This window comes from Rhodnius prolixus, unplaced genomic scaffold, assembly GCF_049639745.1.
Source record: "Rhodnius prolixus isolate KJV_2025 unplaced genomic scaffold, Rpr scaffold_12, whole genome shotgun sequence".
Taxonomy (NCBI): domain Eukaryota; kingdom Metazoa; phylum Arthropoda; class Insecta; order Hemiptera; family Reduviidae; genus Rhodnius; species Rhodnius prolixus.
Genome location: NW_027411635.1, coordinates 8,566,427 through 8,594,397, shown reverse-complemented (window position 1 = coordinate 8,594,397; position 27,971 = coordinate 8,566,427). Strand labels below are relative to the sequence as shown.

At 33.9% G+C, this 27,971-nt stretch overlaps 2 protein-coding genes across 6 annotated transcripts; one reads left to right on the top strand and one right to left on the bottom strand.

The window, feature by feature from the left end:
- Positions 1-1,198: 1,198 nt before the first annotated feature.
- On the bottom strand, positions 1,199-27,971 carry LOC141461838 (oxysterol-binding protein-related protein 9). 5 transcript variants are annotated; one of them, XM_074143224.1, is made up of 18 exons: positions 27,680-27,971; positions 24,292-24,345; positions 21,042-21,260; positions 20,845-20,925; positions 20,691-20,765; positions 20,428-20,478; positions 19,234-19,309; positions 18,309-18,392; positions 17,016-17,160; positions 10,622-10,737; positions 10,509-10,538; positions 9,992-10,151; positions 9,613-9,884; positions 9,367-9,541; positions 9,059-9,278; positions 8,405-8,526; positions 7,655-7,760; positions 1,199-5,662 (listed from the first exon to the last, which is right to left on the bottom strand). In XM_074143224.1, the coding sequence occupies exons 3-18, from the start codon at positions 21,246-21,248 to the stop codon at positions 5,576-5,578; spliced, it is 2,007 nt and encodes a 668-aa protein (XP_073999325.1). In that variant the 5' UTR covers positions 21,249-21,260; positions 24,292-24,345; positions 27,680-27,971; the 3' UTR covers positions 1,199-5,575. The 5 variants fall into 5 exon arrangements, with proteins under 5 accessions (XP_073999325.1, XP_073999322.1, XP_073999323.1 ...); XM_074143221.1 differs by lacking the exon at positions 24,292-24,345 and having other exon boundaries at positions 27,680-27,970; XM_074143222.1 differs by lacking the exons at positions 20,428-20,478; positions 24,292-24,345.
- Positions 21,825-26,222, top strand: LOC141461840 (very long chain fatty acid elongase AAEL008004). The gene is made up of 7 exons (XM_074143230.1): positions 21,825-22,028; positions 23,976-24,172; positions 24,251-24,319; positions 25,249-25,305; positions 25,385-25,490; positions 25,630-25,772; positions 25,984-26,222. Exons 1-7 carry the CDS (start codon positions 21,977-21,979, stop codon positions 26,155-26,157), a joined length of 798 nt encoding a protein of 265 aa, XP_073999331.1. The 5' UTR covers positions 21,825-21,976; the 3' UTR covers positions 26,158-26,222.

Genomic DNA, 27,971 nt, shown 5'->3' with positions numbered 1-27,971 from the left:
TGCTTTAAATCTTCTAAATTTGTGAAAAGTAGGTAAAGGAACCTCCAAATATCCTGAGGAGTTCCGTACGTGCCTTAAACTCAGCCCTGCTCTCACTACAATTTCGTTAGAATCTAAGTTTAGCAAAAATAGTGCAAACCCTGTCTTCTCTTCACTCTCTTTCTTACGACTGGAGAAGAGAGAGCATATCTGGATACATCGAAGAATAGAAACCTTCTTGGATTTATATTACTGAATGAGATGGTTATGGGCCAATGTAAGTCAGGCTACTTTGTTTTGTAAGCTACTCTTCTAGCGGGTCGTAACATGTTCATGCAACCGTCTTCTGACCGACCATTCAATTTGAAATTCGTACATTTTACGATATTTTCTTTAAATTATTTAACTTTGTTCAAGTAGAATTTCTTACTACAGCTGGGTTGAAGTATACTTACATCCTACGTGTACTTCAGTACCACAATGCCGAGAGAAAATTGTTGCGAGGTCTTGCTTGTTCTCTACATCCTAGCTATACCTAACGTGCTTCATTAATTAATAATAGGGTTTTTGAAGCATGGGAAAGCAAGCCATTGATTTGATCCCAGCAGCAGCGACAAAATGCTGACTGCTAAAGCATTTTGTACTTCTTTTTCTTGTTTTTGTAAATGACATAAAACTGGATTTTTTAAAAGGTTTTTTTATTTCATTGACACATTTCATTCTATTCATTCATATTTAATAACAACCTCATTCGAACTTTTTATGAGTTGGAACATCAAATGAAGTGGAATTCTTTAAAATGTGTTTTAAAGTGATCCGACGATTGCATTCAATTGAGAGGGTGGGACAAGCTTAATTCAGCTTAAGTATACTGGTTTAGCAGTATACTTAACTGGATCCGCTTCTGCAACTGGACTCAGCAGGGCTGAAGCTAAGATAAAAGGATACTCTGAAACAAATTTAATTTTTATATGATCTTCTTTAAAAGGTCTGAATCAAGCTTAGCAGTACGTGAAAAAGAGAGCCTACGTCCTCTTCTATTAACTTCAACAGGCGGCGTTTTAGTTTTTGAAGTCATTATTAAAGTAGTGTCATACAAACTGCCTCACTTTGTACAATCAACTCGCCATATTTATGAAATATAGATCTACTACAATTAATAGCTAAAAATGTTTAGATTTTAAAATTTTTAGATGGGGCAAAACAAAAAAAACAAATATGAAATTAATAATATTAATCTAATATTAGTTTATTTAATTTTTATTTTAGATTTTTGGTTTAACTTTCCACTCTGAAAACTAGTAACCAAATCTTTTTGTAATTCCGAAAACTTGAAATTCAAAAATTTACCTTTTTTGACAATTTTAAAATTTGAATTAAAATCTTGCGCTTTTGTTCTGTTTATACAATAAATTTTTTTGGAAATTTTACAAATACATTATTCTAAAAATTTTCAGAGCCATTGTGGTTTTTACATTAAATTTTAGAGGCAATTTGGAACTCTGAAATTTGAAGACACATGGCGCCTAGGGATGCAATTCTTATCTTGACAAACTGAACCCTCATTAAGCACTGTTATCTAATCATGAAATTTTCTTGAGGTGCTTTTGAGGAGGTCAAAAGAACTAAACTAGCACTTCTTAACTAGAGACACTGAATTATCTTGGTGTACTTGTATCATCTCAGAAATTTTCTTTCAAAAGAGTCGTTACTTCTTGTCTTGTCTCATTAAACTGTTTAAGCAATTTTTGTTACAGCTCTGAAATTTTTTGGGATGTCACTGGGTTTCTGAGGATAGTTGGAGTTCTTATTTGAATTGTTTGGACATTCTTAAATGATACGAATAGCTTGCTAAGGATTGCCTTAACTTTCAGCACACATCTCCAAGATAGGGTGCAGCTTTATCTTCCCTAGCAAGCCAGCCAAGATGTTCTACAATATCCTAGCAACATAAACCTACAAATTATCTGAGAAGCACCTTAATTATCAGGCGCTCAAAACCATGGGTCCTTGGGAAAGTCCAAAAATCACCAATTACCACTTCCTATCAATGGAGGCGCTACTAATAATGGAACAAAATATGTATACCTTAACGTTTTAAAAGCACACACTATGGCTCTGATCTAAGACCTATTAAAGCAATTTACTAATTTTAGACTCTCTATATATTTTATTTATATAATTACCTAGTGCTGCTATAAATACCACATTCACGTCGACAGCCCTTGAGTGCGCAAGCTAGACATCTTTCGTTCACAATCCACTAGGAAATCAGCCAAATTTGGAATTTTTACTGGAAAATGGTGGCCTGCCAAATTATGATGGGGAATTTCAATGACCTTACCAAAAGATTGGATACAAAGCTTTATATCCGGTTGGTTATACTGTCGAGGATCTAACTGATAGTATACCAACTTTGTGACTTTGTGTAAAAACTAGGTCACCAAACTTTTTATTGTTTACTGCAGCCGTACATCATCCAGCGGAAAGAAAGTTTAGGAATTAATCTGGTGAAAAATTGGCGAAGAATCGGTCAAATAAAAACAACTCGTCTTTTACTTACAGTTTTCTGTAACTCAACCAACCCGCATAGCCACGCCCTGAAGAAGACAATATATTTGTCGAAACGTTGGCAAAAAGACGAGTTATTGTTTTTATTTGACCGATTCCTCGCCAATTTTGAATCTTTAATTTAATAATTTAAGGTCACGAAACCAATTTATATTCATTGCTAAGGAGCTTTACAGACCTTTCTAGCCAAGTTGACAGAACCGCTGAAGCTATAAGGTTTATCGCTTAATAACCTGCTATCAAAGTGCCTGGTGCGAATAATTCAACAATGCCCAAATAGAGTAGGCTACATTCCCAGTTAACAATGAGAATATTAAAACTATCTAATAGTTGATTAAGGGCTGATTGTCAAAAACTGAATCATACTACTTACATGCATACCATCTGTGAAAGCAATTTCGACATTTTTTCATTTCTTATAAAAGATTAAATTCCCAATTTTTCTTTGAAATAAAGCGCAAACAAGTGCATTTTCTTTGCAACAGCGCAACTAAAATTGATTTCGAGAAAAACGTTGCATTAAATGGGCAAAAACTGAGTTTTCAGAAATTTTTCTTTTTTAAGAGACCAACTGCAAGCTCTTCTCATTCATAACAAGCTGAAGTCTAGAAAAAAAAGACTCAGCGAATGATGGGTAATTGTAGACCTACAGGAATGAAGCTATAGATATCCTTGTTAATAATTGTCAAAAACTGAATCATACTACTTACATGCATACCATCTGTGAAAGCAATTTCGACATTTTTTCATTTACTAGAGCAGCCTGTAGTATAGGCTGCCAATTGAGTGATTTATGTGAGACTTGACATATTAGAGCCTATGACGCCTTTATAAAGTTAGTCTGCTTTAGATCCTTAAACTGGCTGAGTTTATTAGTCACTAATAGATCCTCTGGACTACAGTAAGTGATGGCATTTCCCGTGGAAAATGTTTTAATTTAATAGAGGAAATTAAGTTTGTTAGCCCACAATGTACTGAAATACTACAGCACATGGCTATACCTTCTGAGAGAAAGAAACGAGACCAGAACACTTAAAAGTAGTCCATCTCTAAGCAATGTTCCTCAAATTGGTTGAGTTTACTAGCTGCTGAGCTCAAGCCAACTCTGGGACTACGGTATTTACAAACAGCACTTTTCTAAAATTTAAAAATATTGGGTACTCTTGCTTTAATATTTAAAAATCTTATGAGCTGTTATCCAAATCTGTTAAAAGAGTTTTCATTCAAATTTAACAGATTATTTAATATAATTTGTTTACTCTTAACACAACTACAGCATTCAATGAAATATGCTCCACATAAGGCACAAGCCGTAAAAATTTATATCTTAGTAAGTGTTTTTATTTATATCAGAAGGAATGATATGAATAATAATAATTATAAAGATAATAATAATAATTAGGTAATATTATATGTACAATTTATTTGGTAATTACAACTTAGCATACTGCATAAGTTTATTTACAATGTATATTTGCAATTTTTTGTTTTTGTTTTATTTCCAAAAAGGGAGAGACCCTTAGATATTACTAAATTATAAAGCTTTGGTTTTAAAACAATAAATTATGAAGGATTTTCAAAATGAAACTTCCAGAGTAGTTTTCCCAAAATATATGAATTAAAAAAAAAATATATGAATTATAAATATATATATATAATTTATAGGGGTTCTTTTTTGTGATGTTTTTGTAGCCCCTTAAATGGCAGGATTTTCTGAGAGTCCTACAAGGGTCTTAATTTGGGAGCAAGAAGCTTCTACTTTGAAAAGTATCCTACATATAGATAAAATTGATTTGGTTTTAAAGATATGGAAGATACCCACGGCATTTTCAATGGACTATATCTTGAAATTTTGAACGGTGCTAGAAATGTGGTTGAGAGGAAAACCAGTGTTAGGTTCTACAGACAACGCTATGTAGGTAGGAGGCACTCTTAAAGGCTGTTTGAGATGACATCTTCATGTGGACACTGCAAAATAGGTTCACATTATTCCAAAAAAGAAACCATCTATGATCATCCCGTCCAAAAGATTTACTGAAGAATTTCAAAGGGTTCCCAATAAATCTACAATATAAGGAGAGACATTTCTGAAGCACTTTGCTCTGTATCCCCCCATAATGATGCGATACCACCCCACATCCTTCTAAAACATGACTTTATACGACATGGGTTCTACAATAGTATATCTGAGATATGGACCTCATCGCATTGGGCGATGAGTTTTATCTACGTGAGAATAATTAGCTTTCACAGCCTCGCTATGGGATGGGTTCAAAAAAAGCATATGGGCTTCTCAAGACCAGGATCTGCTGATTTTGAATGTCTACTAAGCAACCTTTCACTAAGGAGCCTCATTGTACACCATTTTGTGGGATGATTAAAAGACTTACATGGGTTTGGGTTCAGTACACAATTTTTTTGAGAGATGTAAACGACATATCCTTTTGGAGAGAAAAAGTGCTATTAGGTTCAACAATAACAGATCTCTGGGAGTTATTCAGGGGGGACTTTATAAGGCTAGCTTACGGAGGGAAAACCTGCATATGAGCCCCCCGTTCTGGAGTCTCCAAAGGTGGGACCACTCCTTAGTACAACCTTTGCACAATGATCTTAAACCGACCTCAGTGCACTTAAGAAGGTTTAGGTATCAAATCCCCAAAGTGAGAACTTTAGCATTCTTCAAATTAGGCACTAAGCCACGATCGTTTTATAAAATACTAAAAATATAGCAATATATATATATATATAATATATACTACTTATATAAACTCCGGAAAAGGAAACCGAAGCTTCAAAACTCAAAGGAGCTTACCCCCAAATTTATTGTATTGCCAACACTCCGATAAAAACAAATTATACATAAAAACATATATAAAATTGAAAAAAGATATACAAAATACAAATTATACATATATTTTAGAGGGAAAATTATTCTATCTTTTTATTTTGAGTTTATTCATCTTCCTAAATCCCCCCCCCCAAATAAATTACAACCCGGACCCTTCTCTGTAAGAAATAACACATTCTACCGATTTACTCTTGAGGTATTGCTTAAACGATCAGCTAATGGCTTAATATATGTCCAATTGTCATCAGCATCCAGCTGGAACAGCTGAAACAGAAAAAACAGGGCATAACTAAGCCTTGGCTTTGTAACAGGCTAAAAATGACTTAACTATAGATATGCTTAACAATATTGAGGTTCTATCGAATAAAATACCATAAGAAGCCAATGTTTTATATCATTTGTATAATTTTCATTTTCTTGTTTTGTATTTCAAAATAAGAAATCATGCATTGTTCTTAGGCTTTGAAAAAAATTAAATTAACAAAGGGATGTAAAATAATATTTAATATATGTATATTAAATGGAGCCTTTTTATTCGCCTGAATCCCAATATTTTTGAAAGAAACATTTGGGTACGATCATTAAAACATTTGTTGACTATAGCAATAACATATATCTACAAACGTATGCAGAATAATTTTCATTTGTGGTTGTTGAATCCTTCTTTCAAAACTTAAATGTGACCACGCAACTTATTGGGCTAAACTTTCTATTAAATTAGTCGTATAGCTAATTTAATTTCATTGAAATTCATTGTATTCTGGCCTCAAAATGTAAACATAACTAAATAGTTATTATAGTCTAAAGTTTCCCATTAACTAACATTTGATAATATTATTTTTTCAAACTGGGACAAATTCGAGAGTATTCACAACCGAAAGTAACGCCTTCCATGTTACATGCCTATAATTGTAATAGCAAAAAAATGGACTATTTTCCAAAAAGCAACAATTTTGTAGAAACAATTTTAGATTAATCTTTAACTCAAATTCTTTCTTATTTCTTAAGTATTTTACTTTCGGGTTCAGGTACCATTGGTCTCACAGTTAAGGATATGATATCCAAAGCGATGATTGCGAAGAGTTGTGAAATCTATAATGAATGGCAAAGCCTAAGATTTCCGCTTGGTAATGAATAAAAAAACTTTTCGATTCCAACAATTGCTTATTTATTTATTTTATTTTTTAATGGAAGCGAAATCTTGACCTTTAGATTTACAGAACAGATAGAGACGGTCCGAACTAAATGTATAAAATCTTCTATTTACCGGCCATACAATACTGCTATCTATATGGTTTAACGAAATCTTTCGAGTTAAATTGAAATTTAAAAGAGTTTTGAATTTGTAGATCCCAGTTTTAAATACGCTCGATAACAGATTGGCCAAAGTAGGTTGCAATAAACTGCTTTTATTACATGAATCTTCGAGTAATATTAGGAAATTTAATTGGGTATCCTAAATGAAAGATTACTTCATTTAGTGGGATTTCAGCTGGCGTTGGTGCAGAAAGGTGTGGGTCTCACGGTAAAATTTAAAAATTTACTGTTGAAAGTTCTGAAATTTAATTTGATTAAGGAGACCTAGAGATAGTAGAGAGATGGTCATTTAGCAGCAAGTACACAAAAATTATACAATGCTCCATTTGAAGCAGTAAGTCAGCTTGGAATAGCCTCGGAGAAAAATTATATTGTGTACAGTTAGGGCGACCGTTTTGTAATTATCCCTGAAGATATCTGTTACCTTTGCAAATTAAATTTTAGCACTTCCACAATACTTAGCTTTACGATTCTCTCAGAATAAATATTTAATTAACATTATTCTTGAAAAAAAGGAACTTAGTGATAATTAAAAATAATACCGAAAATTTATAATTTCATAATTTATGCGGATTGCAAAAACTTTTTAAAGAAAACATAAACTTATTCTGTGATATTTATTCCACTAACTATTAACAAGTCGTAACAAATGTGTTATTGGAGAAACGAGAGCATTAAAAAAATAAAAAATATGTACTAAATACTATACATATACAAATATGCGTACTCATGGCTATTGGTGCTAGTATTGCTTTAACTAACACGTAGCCGTTAAAGTACGCCTTCATTATTAAAACTGTCCAGCAGGGCAGTTATAAAAAGTTTGATCGTCAAAAACTGCACGGACAAGCGTAACGTTGAAATAGAATAATTTAGATCTGAAGAAGTTTGGTTAAATTAAACAAGAAAATCCAATGTTGCTAAACATTAATATAGTACCTTAGTCTCCCAAGGAATGCCCAATTCTTTGCGCTGTTGAGCTTCCATTCTCTGTTTGTGTTCCAAAGCGCACTTAGCGTTCGATGCATGCGATACATTATTAAGCCTGGAACAAAGTCCATAGTGAAAAACACCGCAATTATTTCTATACTAATGAATGTACAAAACAAAAAGAAATGGCAGTTTTTTTAACCACAGGAAGTTGCTTGTAGTTATGAACCCAGAGCATTATACGTCATGATATTCAGAGTCACCGTATATTTTATTAGTGAATTTGTCTCTGTTCAATGGATTTCTCGGTTTCTAATTGGCTCTGGGAATCAATTCTACAGTTCATGTGCAACAAAAATGCCTTAAAAATTGTTTCGAAAATCTTTCGTTCGGAAGATATTTATATTTCATATTTTTTGTTTTTCCAAGTCTTCACAACCTAACTATTTTAAAATTGCTAATTATTTCAAGTGTGCTGAGATTACAAGTAATTCGATGGCACAATATCTAAAGACACGGTTTGCTGGCCATCTCCAGTATATGAATAAAGTAAAAAGAAGACGTTTAACTTCAATAGGCCGCCAGCCTGCAAACTTGCTAACTTCTCGACAAGGCATCTGACATGAGATTTTTACTACAAAAAATAAAAATGATACAATAAATAGTGCTGCAGAAGTGGGTTTATTTACTTTTACTGGCCGAAATTAATGTAACACCTAGGTTAAGGGTTAAAATGAAGGATCAAGTTAAAATACTCACCTGAGTCCAGCTGTAACTTCTCTCCATAATTTTCTGGATTCATTTTCCTCTTGATTCTCAATTGGACGGACATTTTTGCGGATAATTTCCAAATTGTTAATGTTAGCGAATTGCTCACTTTTCTAGAAAATGGAAAATGAGTAGCTTATAGTCATCTGTGAGAAAAGAAGAAGTTTAAGATACTTAGTTTCGGGTGGCATGACTATTTTTGGATGAGTTTACCGGACGTGTTGGAGATTCCTGCTCGTAACCCAGGCTTGAAAGACTAATCTGGAGGCAATGAAGGTCTCAGAATTGGAAGAATCTCAAGACCTAGATTGAACGCTGAATTTGGACTAAACATCTGCTCTGAAAGGGAATCAATTTAGAGCTGGTCTAGAAGCCCAGGGGCGTCTTACTAGAGCTGGCAGATATCCTGCCTACAAACCTGACTTCATTCTCAAATTTGGCCAGTACAATACCTGAAGGTGAGGGCAGCTTATAATTGCAAGGCAAGAAACAGCAAACCTATTTTTTTTAGGTGTCAGTACTCTGACTGCCATTAATGAAGGTCAGCGCTGACTACTTAATAGGGATAGCAGATATTCTGTCAAGAACCTATGGCGTTCCTTGGGGCTTCCATTCAAATATATACCATAGCCTGAAAGTACATACCCCATCAGCCCATTTAGCTTCCATAACACCATTCCATTCTCCATTAATGTTTAAAAATGGTTTTTTATCACTAGGGCCATAAATCTCTCCAGTAATCCTATGCTTCTTGCCACCATAAAATGGCTTAGTAAGGAATTCCAATACAGCCTTATATCCAGTCTTTTCACAATTAATGGTCACAGTGCCTCCTAGTTCAATCCATGGAACTGTTAATATGGATCTGCAATTTAAAATAAGGATTAAAGCGATTATCTAGTAAAAAAAATAACTCTAGAAAAATAAAAATGGATTCAAATGCAAAACGTTACCTTCCATATCCATTTGGAAATGTAACTACATATTGCTCATTGTGGTCTATGACGTCGATGATTCCACAGCCGATATTATGCACACCAATCGATAAGCCTAGGAATTTGGATTTAGTCCAGACGTGCGCGTTGAAGCTTATCCGCTTATTGTAGTGTTCCGCATAGAACGCTGAAACTAGAAAGTTTCTATTATTAGAGAAGAATAGTCACCACAGCTTGGCAGAAAACGATTTTCGGAAAACTTACTTGGCGGATGATGTGAAACTTGTTCAGCAATGAAGGTCAACTGATTGCCATGACACCAAGGCACTGGTCCGTCAGCAATCAGCGACTGTTGTTCTGTCTCTTCAACGCCAATGTCTGTACGGTTTAAATCCCAATAACATTGGAAGATCTCTCCTAAGATCGGATTATAAGGTTTCTTAGCAACAGTACTCTTACGTCCTGCATGATACGAGCAAAGATACCACTGCACTACTTGGACCATACGCTCCCGTTCTGTTGGTTGATCCGCAATTCTAAAAAAAAAAAAAAAAAAAAATCCGAATCAGGTTTAGTTAACTGTATGCCTGCGACACAATCTCACTGCAGGAAAGCAGCAGGAAACCTCAATGAACAAACTTACCTTACAAACATATCAGGATGAGCAAAATAGTCAGCATACATCTCCAGCAAGGATCGCCTTTCTAGGATAAAAGTAGGCAACACCACTTTGGTTAGATCCATCCCAATTTTCACTTGAGATAATAAATGGGTAACAACAGAACCTTGACTTTCCATTGAAACTGTGGAAATCATAAACATTAAGCGTTGGCTGGCACGTTAACTCTACGTCCAAAATTTAAAAGCATAAAATTAGCTTAAAACTGTGCTTGTGCTTGTCCAGCTGTAAGCATAGACTCTAGACAAATCTAAAGACAACAATGAAAAGAAAACTACCAGAAAATTCTAATACACATATTATGCTAAGCCTAGGATTATTCGAAAGCAAATATGATTTCTTAGTTTAAGACTCTAGTCTAATCTCAGATGAAGGATTAGAAGAGATTATTCGTTCAAGACTAAGCTTCTATAATAAACCTAGGCTTATTCACCGCCTCCAGCTTTAGCATTATTCTATAGTTTTAAAAAGCACCACTCACTATTCGTTTCCTCACAATCTTCATATAATTCTGAAAAATAAATAAATATATGAATAACTATAAATTTATTTTACAGAATTAATTCAGAGATCTAGAAAATCCTAAGCCCTCACGGTCATAATCCAGAGATCCATCTGGCCTAAGATATGTGGGCACAACACGGCCAGTTTTCTGACCATTCAACTCGTCCGAGACATTTCGATCCGGTTCTTCTACGTCGAAACTTTCTCTGAAAAAAAGAAAATATATATATATATATATATATAATATATTAGTTCAAAAATATTAAGAGTGGGAATATAAGGGTCGTTCATACAAAGTACTTCTGTAATAACGAGAGAAAAAGAACCTGTAATAAAGACCATACTTAGCAGGTAAACTATTCATATTTAGTAGCTATTATACAAACACATCATTTCATGTTGTAGGCAACTGTAAGCTACGGCACAAAATAAATTGAAGTGTAGTGTTGATGAGGCTGTATGGATATCGAGTAAAAACATCCAAAGGCAAAAAGACTGAAAGTACTGAGCTCACTAGCACATGTTATTACCACTAAATAAGAACTGGTACTGTCTATAAAAATAGCTGTCAACTCCAGATTATAGAAAGTAAAAATTAAATTTAGGATGGTGGCACATAAACTTTCCCTCCAACAAGGCGCCCCTACAAGGCCCCTGCTTGACAAATCCTCTTAAACCAACCAAACACAAGTACACGTCCACTTGGTTCCTAATTAAGAAGTGTCCAAAGAGACGGTGAAAACCACCATACTGTGGGGAAAAAAGTGTAACTTTTCTACAATTCTGTCTTGCAGTAATCATTTCTTATACAATTTTGACAAATTTTCAACCAGAACTGATATTACTGGGCATTATTCAACAAGAAAGGTCCTAACCGAACAAAAGTGGCACAACCTTTTTTGTATGGGGGCCATAAAACGTTGACCTACATACAAAATATGTTGTAGGTTGCCATGTTTAACATTTGAACCATTTTTAGAGATCCAAATCAAAGTTCAATTTTCACACACTAAAAATATTATGGAATCCTTTCTGTTTCTTTAACAGAATAATTTCATATTACTATACTGGTTACTGCTCCTGAACTTCCACGCGATCCAATAACGAAATTGCTACCAGACATCTTAGCTTATTTCTGATGATTATAAAACTATGGTTAACTTTGCAGTAGGATATTATATTTTTAATAAATACGATAGAAATAGATTTTCAGCTGGATAAAAATTATTCGTCAATGATGAGTAAGAATTTCAGGTAACCCTATTCGGAGTCGAAAAAAAAACTTAGCTAGAACTACCCGTTTATATATTTGAGTAAATTATAAAAGGAACATCGACGAAATCTGGGTCTTATGGGCGAGAACTTGAAATCTCCTAGTTTAAAATGATCTTCATTAAACCTCAGATCATTATTCTCATTTACTTATTTGTTTATTTTCTTAATCAATCTTCGAATGGTAAGCGATTCCATTAAGTCAATATCAGGTAGTCCATGGCAGGGTCGAAACTGCCGGCCTCCGGAGTGCGGATCTCTCGTTACAAACAACACTGTCCACCACCGGAAAGTGAGCTAAAAGAAGCTTCAAGGAAGAGAAAATCTAAGGGAGATGGATTCGAACCCGGAATCTCCGCATGGGAACCCTAACCATATACTCGTAGCTAGCTAATTCCTTTCCAGATCTTGTTTTTCTAGTCGAAAAATAACAATTTACGTAGGAAGATCCTCAATCAAACTGGTACATTGTACACAGATCCCTTGACTGGGATTGTCCAGGATTGCAGTTTGTACTCACGAACAGATTTTGCCTCACATAGAGACCGCCTGTTATGTATGAAATCTTTTATTTTTGGTTGAAATAAATTAATGACTGAAAACTGCATATGATGCCGAGGCGATTGCTGGCCTATTAATTTAATTATTCCTGACCTCATTATTAATTAGTTTCACCATATCTAGTGGGATACGTATGATAAATTTAATTAAAAGATGGAAAGATTTCGCGGCCAAAGGAGTTTGTTCTGTGTTTAGAGAACACCTAGCAAACAATCCTTAACCTCTCAAAAGCACAATACAAAATAAAATTAATTAAATTAACAATTCTAACCGAAGAATGAGAACGGTATCTTTAAAAGGTGAACTTGGCAAAACGAGTACTGTCAGAACAATCAAAACTTTCTAATTTCATTCAAAATTAATGAAAAAATAAACCCAATTCTAAGGCATGCAGTGCATTAATGAAGAATTCCATGGTTTCAATACTATTCATTATCACTATAATACAAAGATATCCTGAAGAAAGCACTTCCAGCATCCCACTTGAATTAATTTATCAAGCCAAAAGTCATTCATTCGTAACTTCCAAGTTCAAACAACGTTTTTAGAGTAACTGCGTAGAAAATTACAGAAAAGTAAGAAAAGCCGTACCTTTATAGAAGCACTTCCCGAGGAAAAATATTCTTTCCACTTGGGAAAATTTTGGTTGGCATTTCAATCACACAATTAGAATCGTACCATAAATAAAAGGCATGTAGAGGGATGTTTATCTTCATCCCCCCCTAGGCCTACAGTTAAAATAAATTCCCTTAAAAAATGTCTCAAGCAAAAGTAACTAACTAAATTATTAACAACATAACACGAGAGTGAGCAAATAAGAGACTCCTGGGAAGAAAAAATCTATTGGCAGGTAGGTGGACTTGAACCTGATATCTCCGTGATGGATTGTAATGAACTAATCTTTCACTTTAGAATGATTACAATTATTACACAGAAAAAAGCACCAAAAAAAAGTTATTATGGTTCTTTGAATGTGAAACAATCTTAAAGTTGGATCACTTAAAGTGACATAAAATGGGTTACAGTGTCGACCATGCATGTCATTCCATATTTTGAGCATCGGCTTGTTGTTTTAAGACCTTCCAAATGTAAAAGGTTGGTTGAGTCAACCAACAGTGTCCTTACCTTCACAGCGTTCATTCCTTTATAGGGTGAAATGTATTCCTCTTTAGTCTTCTAGAAAGAGTACTCGAAGGAGATAAGGCAAGACCGTAAAAGTAACATGCTCAGTAATGGAAGCTCCCTGGCCTATCTTACAGTCCAGTCCTGGCACTTGGGATGGGAAGGGAAGGAATTGTTGACTCACAGATGAGGTCAAGTTTTATACAACAATAGCCTATATCTGCAGCAAAAAGCAAATTGGATGAGTAAATAAAACCACTTTTCGATTGTAAGAAAAACTACGCTCGGGCTTTTCTTTCATGTCAATGAGACTTAAGATAGGCATGCATAAAAATTTAAAAAGTACAACTTTACCTCACTGAGTCTCTACGACTGAGACTTGTCCATTTTGAGGCTAAAATCCTTAACATATCGTTAGAATTTTAGTACATAAAAACAATAAGGGAGTTGGCGAGGGGCCAAAGCACGTCAATAAATAAATATATATATATATATAAAAATAAATAAATGAAGTAAATAAACTATAAGATGAGTAAACCAGATTAAACACAATCCATGACGAATTTGCTCACTCGCTGCAAAACTATGATTATATCTAATCCCAGGTTGCGACCGTTTATTTAATTTTCCATTATTTAATTGACGGCATATTTGAAACTCAAAATTAATTTAATTATTTTTTCAAGTTAATTCGCAATTCCTCTGAGTTAACGCACAAATGGGGCATCCACTGTGATGAACAAACAGAACCCAGAATCCATTGCAACACAAGCAGCGGAGTAGGGTATAACCAAACTGAAAAGGTTATAAACAGTATTGACCTATTTAAAAAAATTACGTACGTTATTTGTAAATTTACTAATTTAAATTAATCTTAATAAAATCGAAAAAGCAAATTAGGTTAAAAAATAAAAATATTAAAACTAAAAATTGCTTAGAATATCAAGACCAATTTAAATGTTCTAATTTAATTTTTGACCGCCCCCCCTGAAATGTGGTTAATAAAAGTAGAATATGTGGAATGTTCTCTAAATATTACTAAAGTAAAAAATTACTTTGAGGTTCAATACTGCAACAGTTTACTTTAAATAGTTCTAAATTTATTTCTTAATGTTTAAAATAGATTCTGTGGGCTAAAACATTAGGTTTTAACTATTGTTTTTTTTTTTTTTTTTTTTTTTTGAATTATCTGTTTTTTAATTTTTACTGAACCTCACTTTGAATTTCAAAATTAGAGACTTTTAATTTTTCTTAATAAGGAGAACAGAAAGCAATGCACTTTCAAATATCAATTGCTGATAAATAACAAATTTGAAAATATTTTTTATGGGAAAAAATCGCCAAAGTTGGGTGTTTTTTAGCAGTACGCTTTTGTTTGCAGTTTAAGACGATCAAACTCTATTCACAGCTGTTGTACCCAACATTTTTAATTATCATCAGATAATTAAACAGTCCTGGAATTTTTTATTCACATTTTTTACAAAAACATGTTCAAACGTTTTGAGAAATGAATGAGGGATTAAAACGAAATTGTAGCTGCAATTTTGTTTATTTACCGACTTCAGAAACAAATTTGCAAACCAAAATGTGAAAAAAATTCAAAATGAGACCAGCAGAGTTCAAAAATGAAATATAAAAAACCTCTAAATAAATTTAAGACGCCACATTATTAAAATTCAAATTGTTGATTCCATACTGGAAAGAACTGAAAATAAACGACACCAATGTGTTGTGAATATCCGCAAGACTTAAAAATTTCTCAAGTTTTTTTATAATTTCGAATTTTTATTATACGTGAAAGGAATCACTACAGGTTCTTAAGTACTATGTAATAAAATGCTTGACTATAAGCTCACTATGTAAGTTTTATAAGGAGCTTTTGTGGGAAACGTGAGGTCCCAGGATCTCTTTAATATCCACCTACCGAATTAGGTGTCGTAGACGGTGGCGAAGGCATCATGAGGCTGTAGAGAGCCTACTCGCCATCCCCAGAAGTGTCCTAGAATGAAGTTTCTTTAAAATAAAGGTAATAAATCTACATGTATGCATGCACTCAGAGAACCAAGATTTAAAAATTAGAAAATTTGTCACTTTTATAACTGTACTAATTAAATAACGAGATAGTTTTGGGAGTGTTCACATCAGAATTTTATTTTAACGCTTATTTGAGGTTCCTTTACTGCATAATTATTCAATGAAGAGTTACCTTCATAACTGTCGTTTTTATTGAATGTTTGCAGTGTCATGTGGATTTTTAAAATATTCTCCTAAAGCATACTGTGGATTGAAGTTAAAAACTGAAATTTTGCAAGGAAAAAACTTCCGCAAAGCCCTCAGCAAAAGTTATTTGCGATAGTATAAAATTTCATCAACATAACAAAGTAAGATGGTGGGATATTATATATTTTCTCAGTTATCGCTTCGCTTCTAGGATTTTTTTTTTTTTAAATATAAGAGTGACCGGACTGTAATAAACCTGAGATAGCCTAGTAAACTTATCGACGCCCAATTGTGAGTAATGGTTTGTAATAGCATTTGGAATTTATTTAAATTCATAATTAACCCACATGGACATAATATTATATGGAAAATTCTTAAATAAATGAAACTCAATATTAAATACGTAACAGAATTGGCCTCAAGGATAAACAAGAAATGAATCAAGAAGATACGTAAATTATTTTACAAACCCTATAAGTACAACTGCAGCTTTGGAAACATTACTCAGCCGACTACCACTGACACATACAGGAAATTTAAATGCAGCTAATTCTACATCAACAAATATGTTAAGTAAGAATATAACATTCGATCACTTTGGGGAACAAGAATTCAGCACGTATAAGAATCGGTTAGAAAATATTCTTCATTTTAAAGAGCAATACCGACACAATACCTATAGGACTACTTAATAACAACAAGAACCAGACATACAAGAACAACCAGAGCAAGAGCAACATTCTGCTCACACTAACATAAGAAACCTGAAATTCGCCTAAACTGTGCCTAGTTTTAAGAGAGAGATTATATCAATATTTTCAATTTAAATTTAAATTTATAAACTTGGGGAGACAATTAAGATGGCAGCGTAAAATGTATTTAATCTTAGGTCCTACGATTATAATTTTATTATACTGAAAATTGTAAAATAAAAGTGGCTAAGAAAAATGGGGACTCAATTATTTTAATCTTTACACATTCATAAAAGATTGATAATAAATAATTACATGGGCCATTCTGAATCTGGAAGTCATGAAGCAAGTCACCGTTCCATGTACCTAGCCCGGTGCCACTGGAGGTTGAATTCGAGTTATATGGAATAGTCACTTAATTCGACTAGGGAATTGCTTGTGGAGCATTGGGCTAACAACTGTGCTTGAGCACCATACGATGATCGGTGTAGTCACGCAACTTACAGTAACTGGGTCGCGCTGGCACATTTCTTTTAGTTTATTTTATAGCACTAAGACATCTGACTCTCTAACACTCTCTTTTACACACACAAATGATAATAATTAAACGTACTCACCCTACTTTCGTCGCTGGATTTGGCGATGAAAGCGATGGTGGATCGCTAGAATCATGAGCATCAAAGAAATCCTCTTCTTCGGAACTTGAATAAGAAGTTTCTGGCACAACTACGGGAATGGTCAGTGGTGAATGTCCACTAAGTGCTAATTACAAGAAAAAGAAAAGAAAAATAATTTAACTGTTAAATTGAAATCGATAAAAATCTTGAAGAAATTACTCGAATGGATTGCTGTGTGGAGAAAATCGCGTCCAATATCTGTTTGTAGACCTTGGATGGAAGTATTTTTTCCGTTTTCTATCTTGTCATACGTAGAGTAAAAACTGATAAAGCCATGTTACTAAAAAATCTAAGTAAGCCTGCATTCTAGATTAAAGACTGCGTAGGCTTTTAAACCTATAAGCCATACTTTAAGTTTCCTTAAAGCTATAATACCAGGGTGTATGAAAATCTGCCCATCTCACTCTCAATGCTCAAGCATACAAAGAGCTCTTTATCACATTTAAGAAGGAACTTCCGTCTTGAATGGACGGACACAAACACTTTGCGTATAACAGTAAGGCTCAGTACAACAGGACGTATAACGATGATGGTCCGTCCATCTCTTCTCGTTGGCTAGAGAAACCATAAAATGTAAATCTGCAATCCCTAATTATAGATTACAAGCAGCCGTTCGGCAAGATAATCAGAAAAGAGCATCTGAATGCTACGCTGTAGTTAGGCTTTTCAAAAATGCTGGATACTAGAAAGTAACATGGAACGAAATACAATGTCCTTACAGATAATTTTTTAGTAGAATGTAGCTTGGAGTAAGTAGCATTCTCAGGTACTATGCAATATGATTGGAATTAGCAGCTAGGGTCATAAAATAAATCCTGGCGCTTAACTTATGGCGGATGAGTGGTTGAGAAGGAAGTGGTGAAGAACCATAAGACTCTTCAGGCAACAGACTCCTTTAAATGTCTGGAAGCTACGAAGACGAATGAAGGTGGTATCATGGAGCTTTTTGCTGAAATATATCCATATTTGAGTTTGGTAATGACAAAATAGTACTCCTTCAAGAAGAAAACGCACGGTCAAACATGTCAGTGTTCATTAAAAGAAGATTTGAATTGTGAACTTGTCCCGGCAACTTACAGTCTAAACCTGTCACCCTCTGATTATCACATTTTCCTCTACATGATCCACTGATCCGGCACATTCACAGATAAGTTCAAAATGCAGAAAATGATGGCCAGATTTGTTTTTCACCCTAGTAAGAACAATAACACATAAAAAAGTAATTCAACTCACTGTGAATAAATTTAGTGGCAGTAGGTGGTTGACATTCAGATCCAACTTCTACTCCAGGCTCAATTGGTACAGAAAGTGATAGGCCTAGGATTTAATGGGAGGCTTTTTAAATGTTATTAATAAATATTACAAACCTGGCAGAATTTCTAGGTGGACAAAAGAATTCTAATGCCCCCCTGGAACCCAACGTAGGTTTCAAATGGAATCCCAAACTCAAAACTGAAGATAAATCAATTTTAGATTTTAAATGTTTGTTTTCAATAATGGTGAAGAAGCTATTAGAAAGGAAGTGTTAATCGTACTAGATGTAAGATACAGTGCGTTCAAATGAGAAAAATAGGGCCCTAATAAGGCCCAGATTATTAGTGGTAAACCAGAATATTAGTGGTAAACCTACTGTGATCGTTTAATGTCTTGATACATCTCAATAAGACAAAGGTTGTTACACGCTACTTCATTATTAATCCTTGGAGTGTCTTAGTAAGAGCTAATTGGACAGTCTTTTTTTAAGTAACTAATGGTAACTAGGAGTGGGTTTTTGAGGAAGGTCTTAGCGGAAAACCCACTATGATGGTTGATTCCATCTTTACAGGGTAGAAATTCTTTCATTCCTAATATTAGAAGTGTCCTCGCTATATTTTTTTTTGTTAAGTTGTTTAAAGAATTACTTTACCAAGGATTATTGCGGAAGTCTTAGTGGGAAACCCATTCAATCTCACTGCATTTTCTCTACAGGGTAGAGGTTGCTGCAAATGAGAAAGCCTTAGTATAACGAAATATGTCTTACGATATCACAGCATCTTTGCAATGGAGCACCAAAAATTAAAATTAAAAAAAGGTTCATCGTAAAATCAGACAAGCCAATTAAACCGAAATCAAAACTGACAGTGAGAAAATCAAAAGTTCATTACAAAATAAAACGTACCATCCATTGGTTTACTAGTAGAAGTATCTGCCAGAGTCATTGGCTGATAGGTGCCATTCACTGGGTGTGCAGTGTTCTAAAAATTTAAAAAAAATAAATAAGGGAAAGAAAAAAGTTAGTTCAATTAATGAAAATAGATTTACAAAGTTTAAACAATAAAAAATTTTAAACCAATGAATGTTAATTGATTTCATTTTTCATAATTGAATTAATTTTACCTGTGCAAACTTCATTAATTTTTATCACAAATTTATTATTTTCCAATATTAATTGTCCATTACAACATTGCTTCGTGAGCCAACTGCTGGATAGGGAAGGACGATGTTAAGGATCACACTTTAACTTACTTGTCCTCTCTCTTGCTGCCTGCTATCGTTGAACGTTCGAGTAACGAGTGAGAGAGAGGGAGAGAGAGAGGGAGTGAGAGGGGGAGAGAGAGTGAGAAAGAAAGAGGTTCACAAAGAGAAATTTTTATTCTTCACGTACGGTTTAGAACCTCTCAAACTGGGATTTTGAGCAGAGGCCCACAAATACTCAGGAACTCACTCATATGAATTTTACGAAAGCCGATTGACCAGAAACATGTGTTTAGTAGGTAGTTTTGCATCATTCGTAATAATTTCTTTCGTTGTGTGTTGCTTTCTTTATCTATAATCCTGAGGTTGCGGAGTAAAACCTATGGTTAAGTGTGATGTGGAAAGCTGAAGCAGTATTTTCGTTTCCGTTATCCACGTTTGTCTCATGCTGTTTCATTGTTTTCTTTAAATACTGCTAACTCATTCAGTGTTTGAGGCTGAGTAACCGTTGAAATATTTCTATTTGTTGTTTAATGTTCTGTATGCGATTTTCGTGGATATGCTTACTAGGGTACTATGTGCCACGAATTTAATTTTGTTGCAGGCAGTAAAATGAGTGGAGATATCAAAACAAAAAACAATAAGGAAAGTTCAAAAAATTAGCAAAAACACTGTTATTCTCGATTTTAGCATGAGTTACTTTAAATATTTTCGACCATACTCATTTACTTCTCATCCTAATCAGGCTCTTCATCCCCAACTACTGTGGCATAGAGTATTCTTATTTTTACAAATTTTTCACCGATCCTAGGCATTCCAAATTAATTTTAATTTTTCCCAAATTTTATTAGTTTTACCTCCCCTATTAAAACCTTATATTTAATTAACTTTAAATTACCTTAGCAATTTGTAGCAAGACTATAGTATGCTTCATTTGCTCCAACATGTTCTAGAAAGAGAAAGTGTCCAAATCTCATTTTACAGACTCTTTAAACTTACAAGGGGTGAAGTTAATTAATGCTTATGGCTAAATTAGTTTGAACTAAGTCCACTAGAAAAAGAAGTCTTTAGACCCCTTAAGACCTATCTTGTTTGGTTAAAATAAGAAGTACTATGGGAAAATTAATACAGATTGTCAGGTTTTCATGAAAATTAACTTACATTTGCGTGGTTGCATATAATCTCACATTTCTGCTTATCGTCAGCGTCCAACGAAGCCATCCTTGCTTCTAATGCCTGTTCAGACATGAGAAGAAGAAATAAAGCAAACTTAATTCAAGTAATATGATTAATTTTAAGCAAGAATTATCCTCACCTTAGTCTGATCAATCAGTATCTGTAGATAAGCATCCGCTTCGGCTAATTTCTTATCAAAGTCCTGTATTGTCAGTGAATGCTGTCAACAAAAGTTTTGAATCTGGTTAACTATAGTCGTCCTTCCTGCTTTATTAGAATTATATTTTGTGCCAGAACATTATGTAAATTAATATTAATGGTCTACATAACACTTACCGAAGATTCACTCTTATAACCGTAGACGTGGCGTAGTATGGTATCTTCCAGACAGCGCACCCATTTCTCACGTTCATCGCCGTCACGTGCCTGGAAGTGAAATGTCTTGGAGTCAACTGTGATGGTGAAGGTAGAATCATCCTCATCATCAATGCCAATGACTGCGCCACGCAATCGGACACAACCACGTCGCACGCCACGCATCATCTTCTCTCGGGACTATAACATAGAGTGGTAGAGGTTATCAAGTTAATGAGCTTACACTGCTCTGGACTAATCAATCATCACATGTTTTGTGTTCGGAAATTGAGACTTCATTCAGTCTGTGACAGCCCTTATAGCAGAGTTAAATTCAGCTAAGGCTAGTGTCCCTCAAGCTTGGTTTGAATTTAATAGTTAGTATATTAAGGTAACAAACCACATTCTTCTGCACTACTGGTCACATGTTTTGTGTGACCAAATTCTCGGTTTAGCTTCTAGTTCTCGTCAATGTTCCTCAAATCAGAGCGAGAATTGAGACAACATTCGTACAGACTGCGTTAGTCCTTAAAGCAGTGTTTAGCTCAGCAATAGATTTTTTATTTTGGTAGGATTTTGTTTACGTATATTTTGTTCGTTATAAGTTTGGTCAAAATAAAAATTAGCATATAATTCTAAGCCATCGCAATTAGCATACTATGCGGTTCCTTTGTTTTTTGATGACCATAAAGTCAATTAAATAATTGACCTTTCAGGTCAATGAATATATTGACTTAATATTTGTATTTATTACAAGGAATTAGTTTTGTCAAATAAGTAGCCTGTTTACGTTGCTAAAATTTTGAAGAGCACAGCTTTATTTTTAGGGTACCCTCACTATAGTGTTGGGTTTCCATACTGTGGGTTGTTCACTTCTGTGAGTTCATTGTGAATAGCTTGTCAAATAGGAAGAAAAGATGGCGGAAACCTGGAATAAATTTGGACACACCATAGAAAATTATATGGAAGGTAAATGTAAACTCACAATTTTAGGAACAGCCCAAGAAACTATTAATATACTTGTCAAGGAGGAATCAGTTTTCAAATTTGGTGATAACTCTGTATTAAGTAAAATCTCACCACGAATGCTAAAAAAGTATCTTAGTACTACGGGTAATGGTTACATGTGGCTAAACAATCATGAACTGCAATTTTTCTTAAGTAATCATAAAAAATTTAATCAGTGAAAGCATTGTACTGGGTGTCTATGGAGGAGAGGTCGAAACTTCGGGAGGTGATTTTGGGCATCTTTTGCAACAAAAAAATCTATATAAATATAAATCTATATACTTTTAATTTTTGTTTTGTTTAAGGCATTACTACTTTTTAGCAAACAGTTGTCTATATTTCTCAAATTATTAAACCTAAAGTAATTTCAATAAGGTCATCCGAAATAAGGTTAAATTTCCTTTTAAATAAGCTAATTTATATTTCAATAAAATCAAGCTTTTCACTTTGTTGCCCAAACATATGAAACAGCAAGTTTCTAATATAGTTCTAATATTAATTAATTATCAAATTACACGTTTGCAAAAAAATGGTACTGGATTTGATGTTTCTGATCAATTATATTTTCATGGTAGGTGGATTCCTTTCATAATGCTGACGCTGCATCTTCCTTTGTTTTCAAATTAATAAGAAATTTCTGTATCAATTTTTAAAATAAACACTATTCATGGTATACCTTTCGAAAGGTGTTTGTATGTAGATGTTTTTCATGAATAGTGCACGTTTTAAACTTATATAATATTTTTCAGAAAAATTAAGTCGAAGTTTTTGGAAAAAAATAGAAACTTGCTGTTTCTTATGTTTGGGCCACAAAGTGAAATACTTGATATTATTTTGAAATATAAATTAGCTTATTTAAAAGGAAATTTAACCTTATCTCTAATGAGCAGATTGAAATTGCTTCAGTTTTAATAGTTTGAGAAATACTCGTATAGACAACTGTTTGCTAAAAGTAGTCATACCTTGAAAAAACATAAAATTAAAAATATCTATAATACGGAGCAGCAGAATCGAGCCATAGTTTATATAGATTTTTTTTTTTTCAAATAATGGCCAGAATCGCCTCCCCAAGTTTCGACCTTTCCTCCGTGTACACCCTGTATAAATAAAATAGATTAATCTCGTAGGGAAACATTCTCAAACTATGTGAACGCATCCGTAGAGTGAATATTTAATTTTTGTTCATAAAAAAGTTAGAAAATAATTCGTTTTACGAATGAATAAATTCAGCAAAAGTTAATCAAAAGGAAGCTCATTCTTCCACTCTCTAGAAAGCGTTTTAATTTGAGCGTTCACTTGTAATGCAAGTCTCGAACACGCCTGACAAGTTTTGTAAAAAGTTAGCGATAGCTCAAATTTCAAAAATTAATACTGAATTAATACCTACGTATGCATGAGCTCAAATCCTTAGCGAAAGTTTAGCAATGAGATTAAATCTAGACCCAAGTAACCAGAATTGTAACAAAGTAGTATAGAGTGTCACTTTTTTTTTTTTACTACAGTTTTGTACATTTAAGGCTTGGAACCCAGTTTTTTTTTTTAATTATAATTTTTCTATTTTGCGCTGGGCTGGATTAGATGCCATTGTGGGTTGCATCCGTTCTTTGAATCCATTCAATACCTAGGTCTAGCTTCTCTTCTGATCAGCCTTTGAAATATTCTAATAAGGCTAATGAATCATTGCCCAAATTCTTGCTTCTAGTTCAGTGATATCTAGATACAGTTCCAACACTAAGCATAGTCACTGGCATCTCAGACATTGTCCAATGCTCGTAACAAAAACATTACTATCGCAAATCTTTAAATCAGTCCTCTACGTATCCTTATTTGAAACCTAAGAACAAGAACTACTAAATCAGTTCCCTAAACAGTAGCCCAGCTCCACTGACATATTATTTTTTTTTCTAGTAACTTCTAATTCTTATGTGTCGGACTGGCCTATAATGGGCTGTAAAGCTGTATTAGCTAATATAATAGCATATATATTATTTGTCAAATACATCGGGCCAAAATTTATGAAATTTAAGAAGCCCTACGAATTGACGAACCTAATCAGGATTTACAATTTATTTCAAATAGTCTCTTGCGCCATTTTGGTTTTTAAGGTATGATAGTATGGATTTTTTTTCATGTATTATTGTAAGAAATTCTATGGAATAAAAGTGAATTACTGTTTGTTACAGCTTGTACAGATTGATAGAAGTACGATAGAACTTGGTTTTACCTGCAAGCAAGTACAGTTGAATAATCAGGTATTGAAGTTTTTTCTCTCCAACCTCTGTGTAAAACATAAAGAAACTTTTACTTTGTCTTGGGACAATGGAAAAAAAAACAAAAGACAAAAGAAATTAAACATGATAAGCTCTCTTTTCAAAACTTCTCCCAACTATACTCGTTTAATAAGAAAATGTTGTTTTGACCAAGCCTTTCAATTATGAGGCTCGAAACCTGAGCTTCACAGAGACCCAAAAATGCGGTGACTTTTCATTATCCAGGAGATTTTGGACTATCAAGCAATCTCGCAGCTACTGCTCACTCTTGAATGCCTATGAGTTATTCAGGCCACCATTAAAATACCTAAATGAGGAACACTCTTATTCAACTATATTTTGGACTTTTAACGCCTAGGTATTACATGAATAGCCAGTATAGGAGTCTCATTCTCTTCTGGGATGTCCCTCTTACCTTATACCGCTATTTTGAACTTTAAAGAGCAGCCTACCAACCATCATCAAAACAAATAACTGTCACAACCTGAAAACTTTTTATAAGCCATCAAGGAAGACGCCAAATTTTGGGACCTCGAGAAAATTGGCCACCTCAGAAATCAGGAGTTCTTTTTAATATCTAGCCAGAGTCTTTCATTTATATGTTTGGGAGCCTTACTATGTCTTTGTAACTAGTAAGCCCCAACACAAAGATAGTTTTCACAATAATTAAGTAAAAATCTCTCCGATAAAGTACCTACAGCTGGAGAGCCCAACTAGCATTTCAGTAAATGGAAAAGCCCGACTTTACGTATGTATTGGAAAATAACCAGAAAACTCAACCCATAATACCAAACCAAACTTCCGAGGCTATACAAAAAGGGAGAGCCCCAAGGAGTTTAAGCTTAAACTAGAACAAAAAAACTCCAAAAATTTCCTATCTTAAATTCTATCAATTTTCTACTGTTTTACAGGTGGCCTATTATTTCTGGTGGACTATGTGCTTAAAGCTCACGGAATTTTTGGAAACGGTAAGCATAATCTAGGCCTAGCGCCAACAAACACATACTTTTTACTGTAAAAATTTATTTTGACGCGACAATTTTTCAGATTTTTTTTGTATTGCGCAAAAAACAGTCGCAAGTCTCAAATTTACACGTATATCACCACGTGTCTACTTATTTTCTGATGTGGTACGCTACAAAATATGCTTCAGGTAAGAGATTCTGATTAGGACGGAGAGAATACCCCTCAAAAAATTCAAAAGTGTTCTACGCCATCTTTTATTTATTTTTTATTTTTACAATGCACTTAACATTTATTTTTATTTTTTAACATTTATTTTTTATGTGCAGTACCACTAGTTGCATTCTACATTATCTTGAACAGCGCAGTACATATCTTGATGTATTCTTATTATATGTTGGCGAACTTTGGAAACAAAACTGTTCTAAGATTGTTACAGAAAATCAAGAAATACATCACAATAATCCAAATGGTAAGTAAAACGTCAAGAACAATGCAAATATGGACTAAAAATATTTTTAAGGACTGTGACAGACTATGAATGTGATCTAAATACACTCACCCAAAACGTGACCTATAAATTAGTCCACAGCAAACTCACTTACTAGATCTCCGCATCTTTTTCTCTTTTATTATTCTTTTATTTTTATTTAGTTACTCTTTAGCACTTTTATTATTTCCAGGTACAGTTCACGATCATTCTGGCCCATTCATGTCAAGTCCTAGTGCCCAAATGCCCTAATTCCAAGGCAGTAATACTGAATCTAATTCTGCTTTTCATACCAAATGTCACGCTAGTTTACTACATGTTTCTGAATTTCTATAGACAGAGCTACGTGAAGAAAGTGAATAACTGAAAAATTGTATATTGAATTAAAGATATTAAAAAGTAGCATAAGGGTTATATTTTTTAAAGCAACACCTCAATACAACAAAATACGTATTTTGTGTAAGAATGTTTTTTTAAATTTTCGCGTCTTTTTTTAATACTCGAGCATAATTCAGGGAATTTTGCATTATTACCCTGATAAAAAAAAGCTATAACGCCACTTCTAAAATTACGAAGATGATGAGTGAGGATGGCAAATCTCTCTTTTACAAGGGCTACTTAAATATGATTCAAAACATTTAGAAAGGGGGATATGAGCGAGAAAAATGTGCATGATCCAGGGAGCCATCTAACCTTAGATTCAGCATATCATTTAGTTGAGCAAGTGATTTTGAAGCTTTTTTCAGGACAAAATAATATTATTGAAAAGAAGTATTAATTTATTGCGTTATGTTCAACTATGGAACCAATAATACAAGTATTATTGGTTTTTATTTAAGGCGCATCAATATCTGAGGTCATTAGCATCCTCAGATTTTCTTAGTGTTCCCATGTTGCATACAAGATTGTCAGTCACCAGAAAGTCAGCTGTAGGAGACTCCCAGGAAGAGGAAATCTAATGGCAAACAGAACTCAAATCCAGGATCTCTAAACTCTAAGCTAATTCCATCATTAAGTTATTGTAATGAGAAACGAAACAGAAAGGATGCTGATATACAGCAAAACAAACAAAACTCAACATAAAATGGGGATAACTTTTGACTATTGCATATCATATTTTGGTTTTAAACATGTGGTTTTAAAGACTTCCATTAGGAAAAGTTTAGATGAGTCACGTAACAATTCTTTAGGAGCAAAGACATTGGTTCGGAGTCCACCCAAGTAGATCGTGAGAAATTGTTGTGTCTACCGGATTTTTCTCAGACAAATTTATTCAGGATTTTCAGACACATTTGCAAGATGGAACTCATACAGGTCTCGTTGTCTGAAGTTTGTAAGAAAGTGGAAATGATATTCACTCATTTAAAACGGATTGTTTTGGATGTGTGAAGGTTAGACTCAGGATTTTTTATTAAAGGACGGAAAAGCTTGATGAAGGAGTCACATGGGTAGTTTAAGAGAAGTTTTGGTGAAGGTGTCTTGGAATGTAAGGGAATCTCACTATCCTACATTTCCTTTTAGTAATTTCTTCTAAATTTATTCACTGCCAGTGAGTGTACCAGCTTTTGGATTTTTGACTTGGACAGTTTCCCGACTGAAGCCTGTCATAAGTCCGACCGTCCTGGACCTGCCAACTTATTTAGGTCTATATACCCAATTTTTTTTTTTTTTTTTTTTTTTTTTAAAGCTAACGATAGGCAGTACTCCAATCAAGGACATCATGAACTTAGATTTCTCAAAGTGCAGCTCCTCTAGCAGTACATAACTTACTATTTAAGTTCGACATGATTTGCACAGGCCCAAGGTTAATAGAAAACCGATTTTTTTTTAATACACCTCATTAATTTCTAAATTGATATAACAACATTATTGAACATTTTTTTACTCACTGTGTAGTACGATAATAATCCGGCATTGTCATCCAGTACAAACCATCTGTACTGCCATCCTTTCATAACGTTAGTCCATTTACTGAGCGAGCCTTCCATTCTGGCCATATCACGTAAGTATTACACATTTAATTTAAAAAACTATTAAATAATTTTGGAGCTTTTTCCAATTGTGGATATCCACAATAATTATGATTCACTTTTAAATTTAAAAAAGATTAGATTTCCAAATAAAACTTCTCAAAACCAAAATAAAACAAATCTAAATACAACCATATGATTGTACGAAAGG

Bases quoted from the DNA above. Each gene is read 5' to 3' on its own strand.
- LOC141461840 (XM_074143230.1), top strand. From the start codon at position 21,977: ATGGCGGAAACCTGGAATAAATTTGGACACACCATAGAAAATTATATG. The intron at 22,029-23,975 runs GTAAATGTAAAC...TTTTTTTTCTAG, and splicing joins CATAGAAAATTATATGGAAG to TAACTTCTAATTCTTATGTG. The intron at 25,773-25,983 runs GTAAGTAAAACG...TATTATTTCCAG, and splicing joins ACATCACAATAATCCAAATG to GTACAGTTCACGATCATTCT.
- LOC141461838 (XM_074143221.1), bottom strand. From the start codon at position 27,787: ATGGCCAGAATGGAAGGCTCGCTCAGTAAATGGACTAACGTTATGAAA. The intron at 20,926-21,041 runs GTAAGTGTTATG...TTTTGTTGACAG, and splicing joins GTTATAAGAGTGAATCTTCG to CATTCACTGACAATACAGGA. The intron at 18,393-19,233 runs GTACGTTTTATT...ATTAAATCCTAG, and splicing joins TACTAGTAAACCAATGGATG to GCCTATCACTTTCTGTACCA.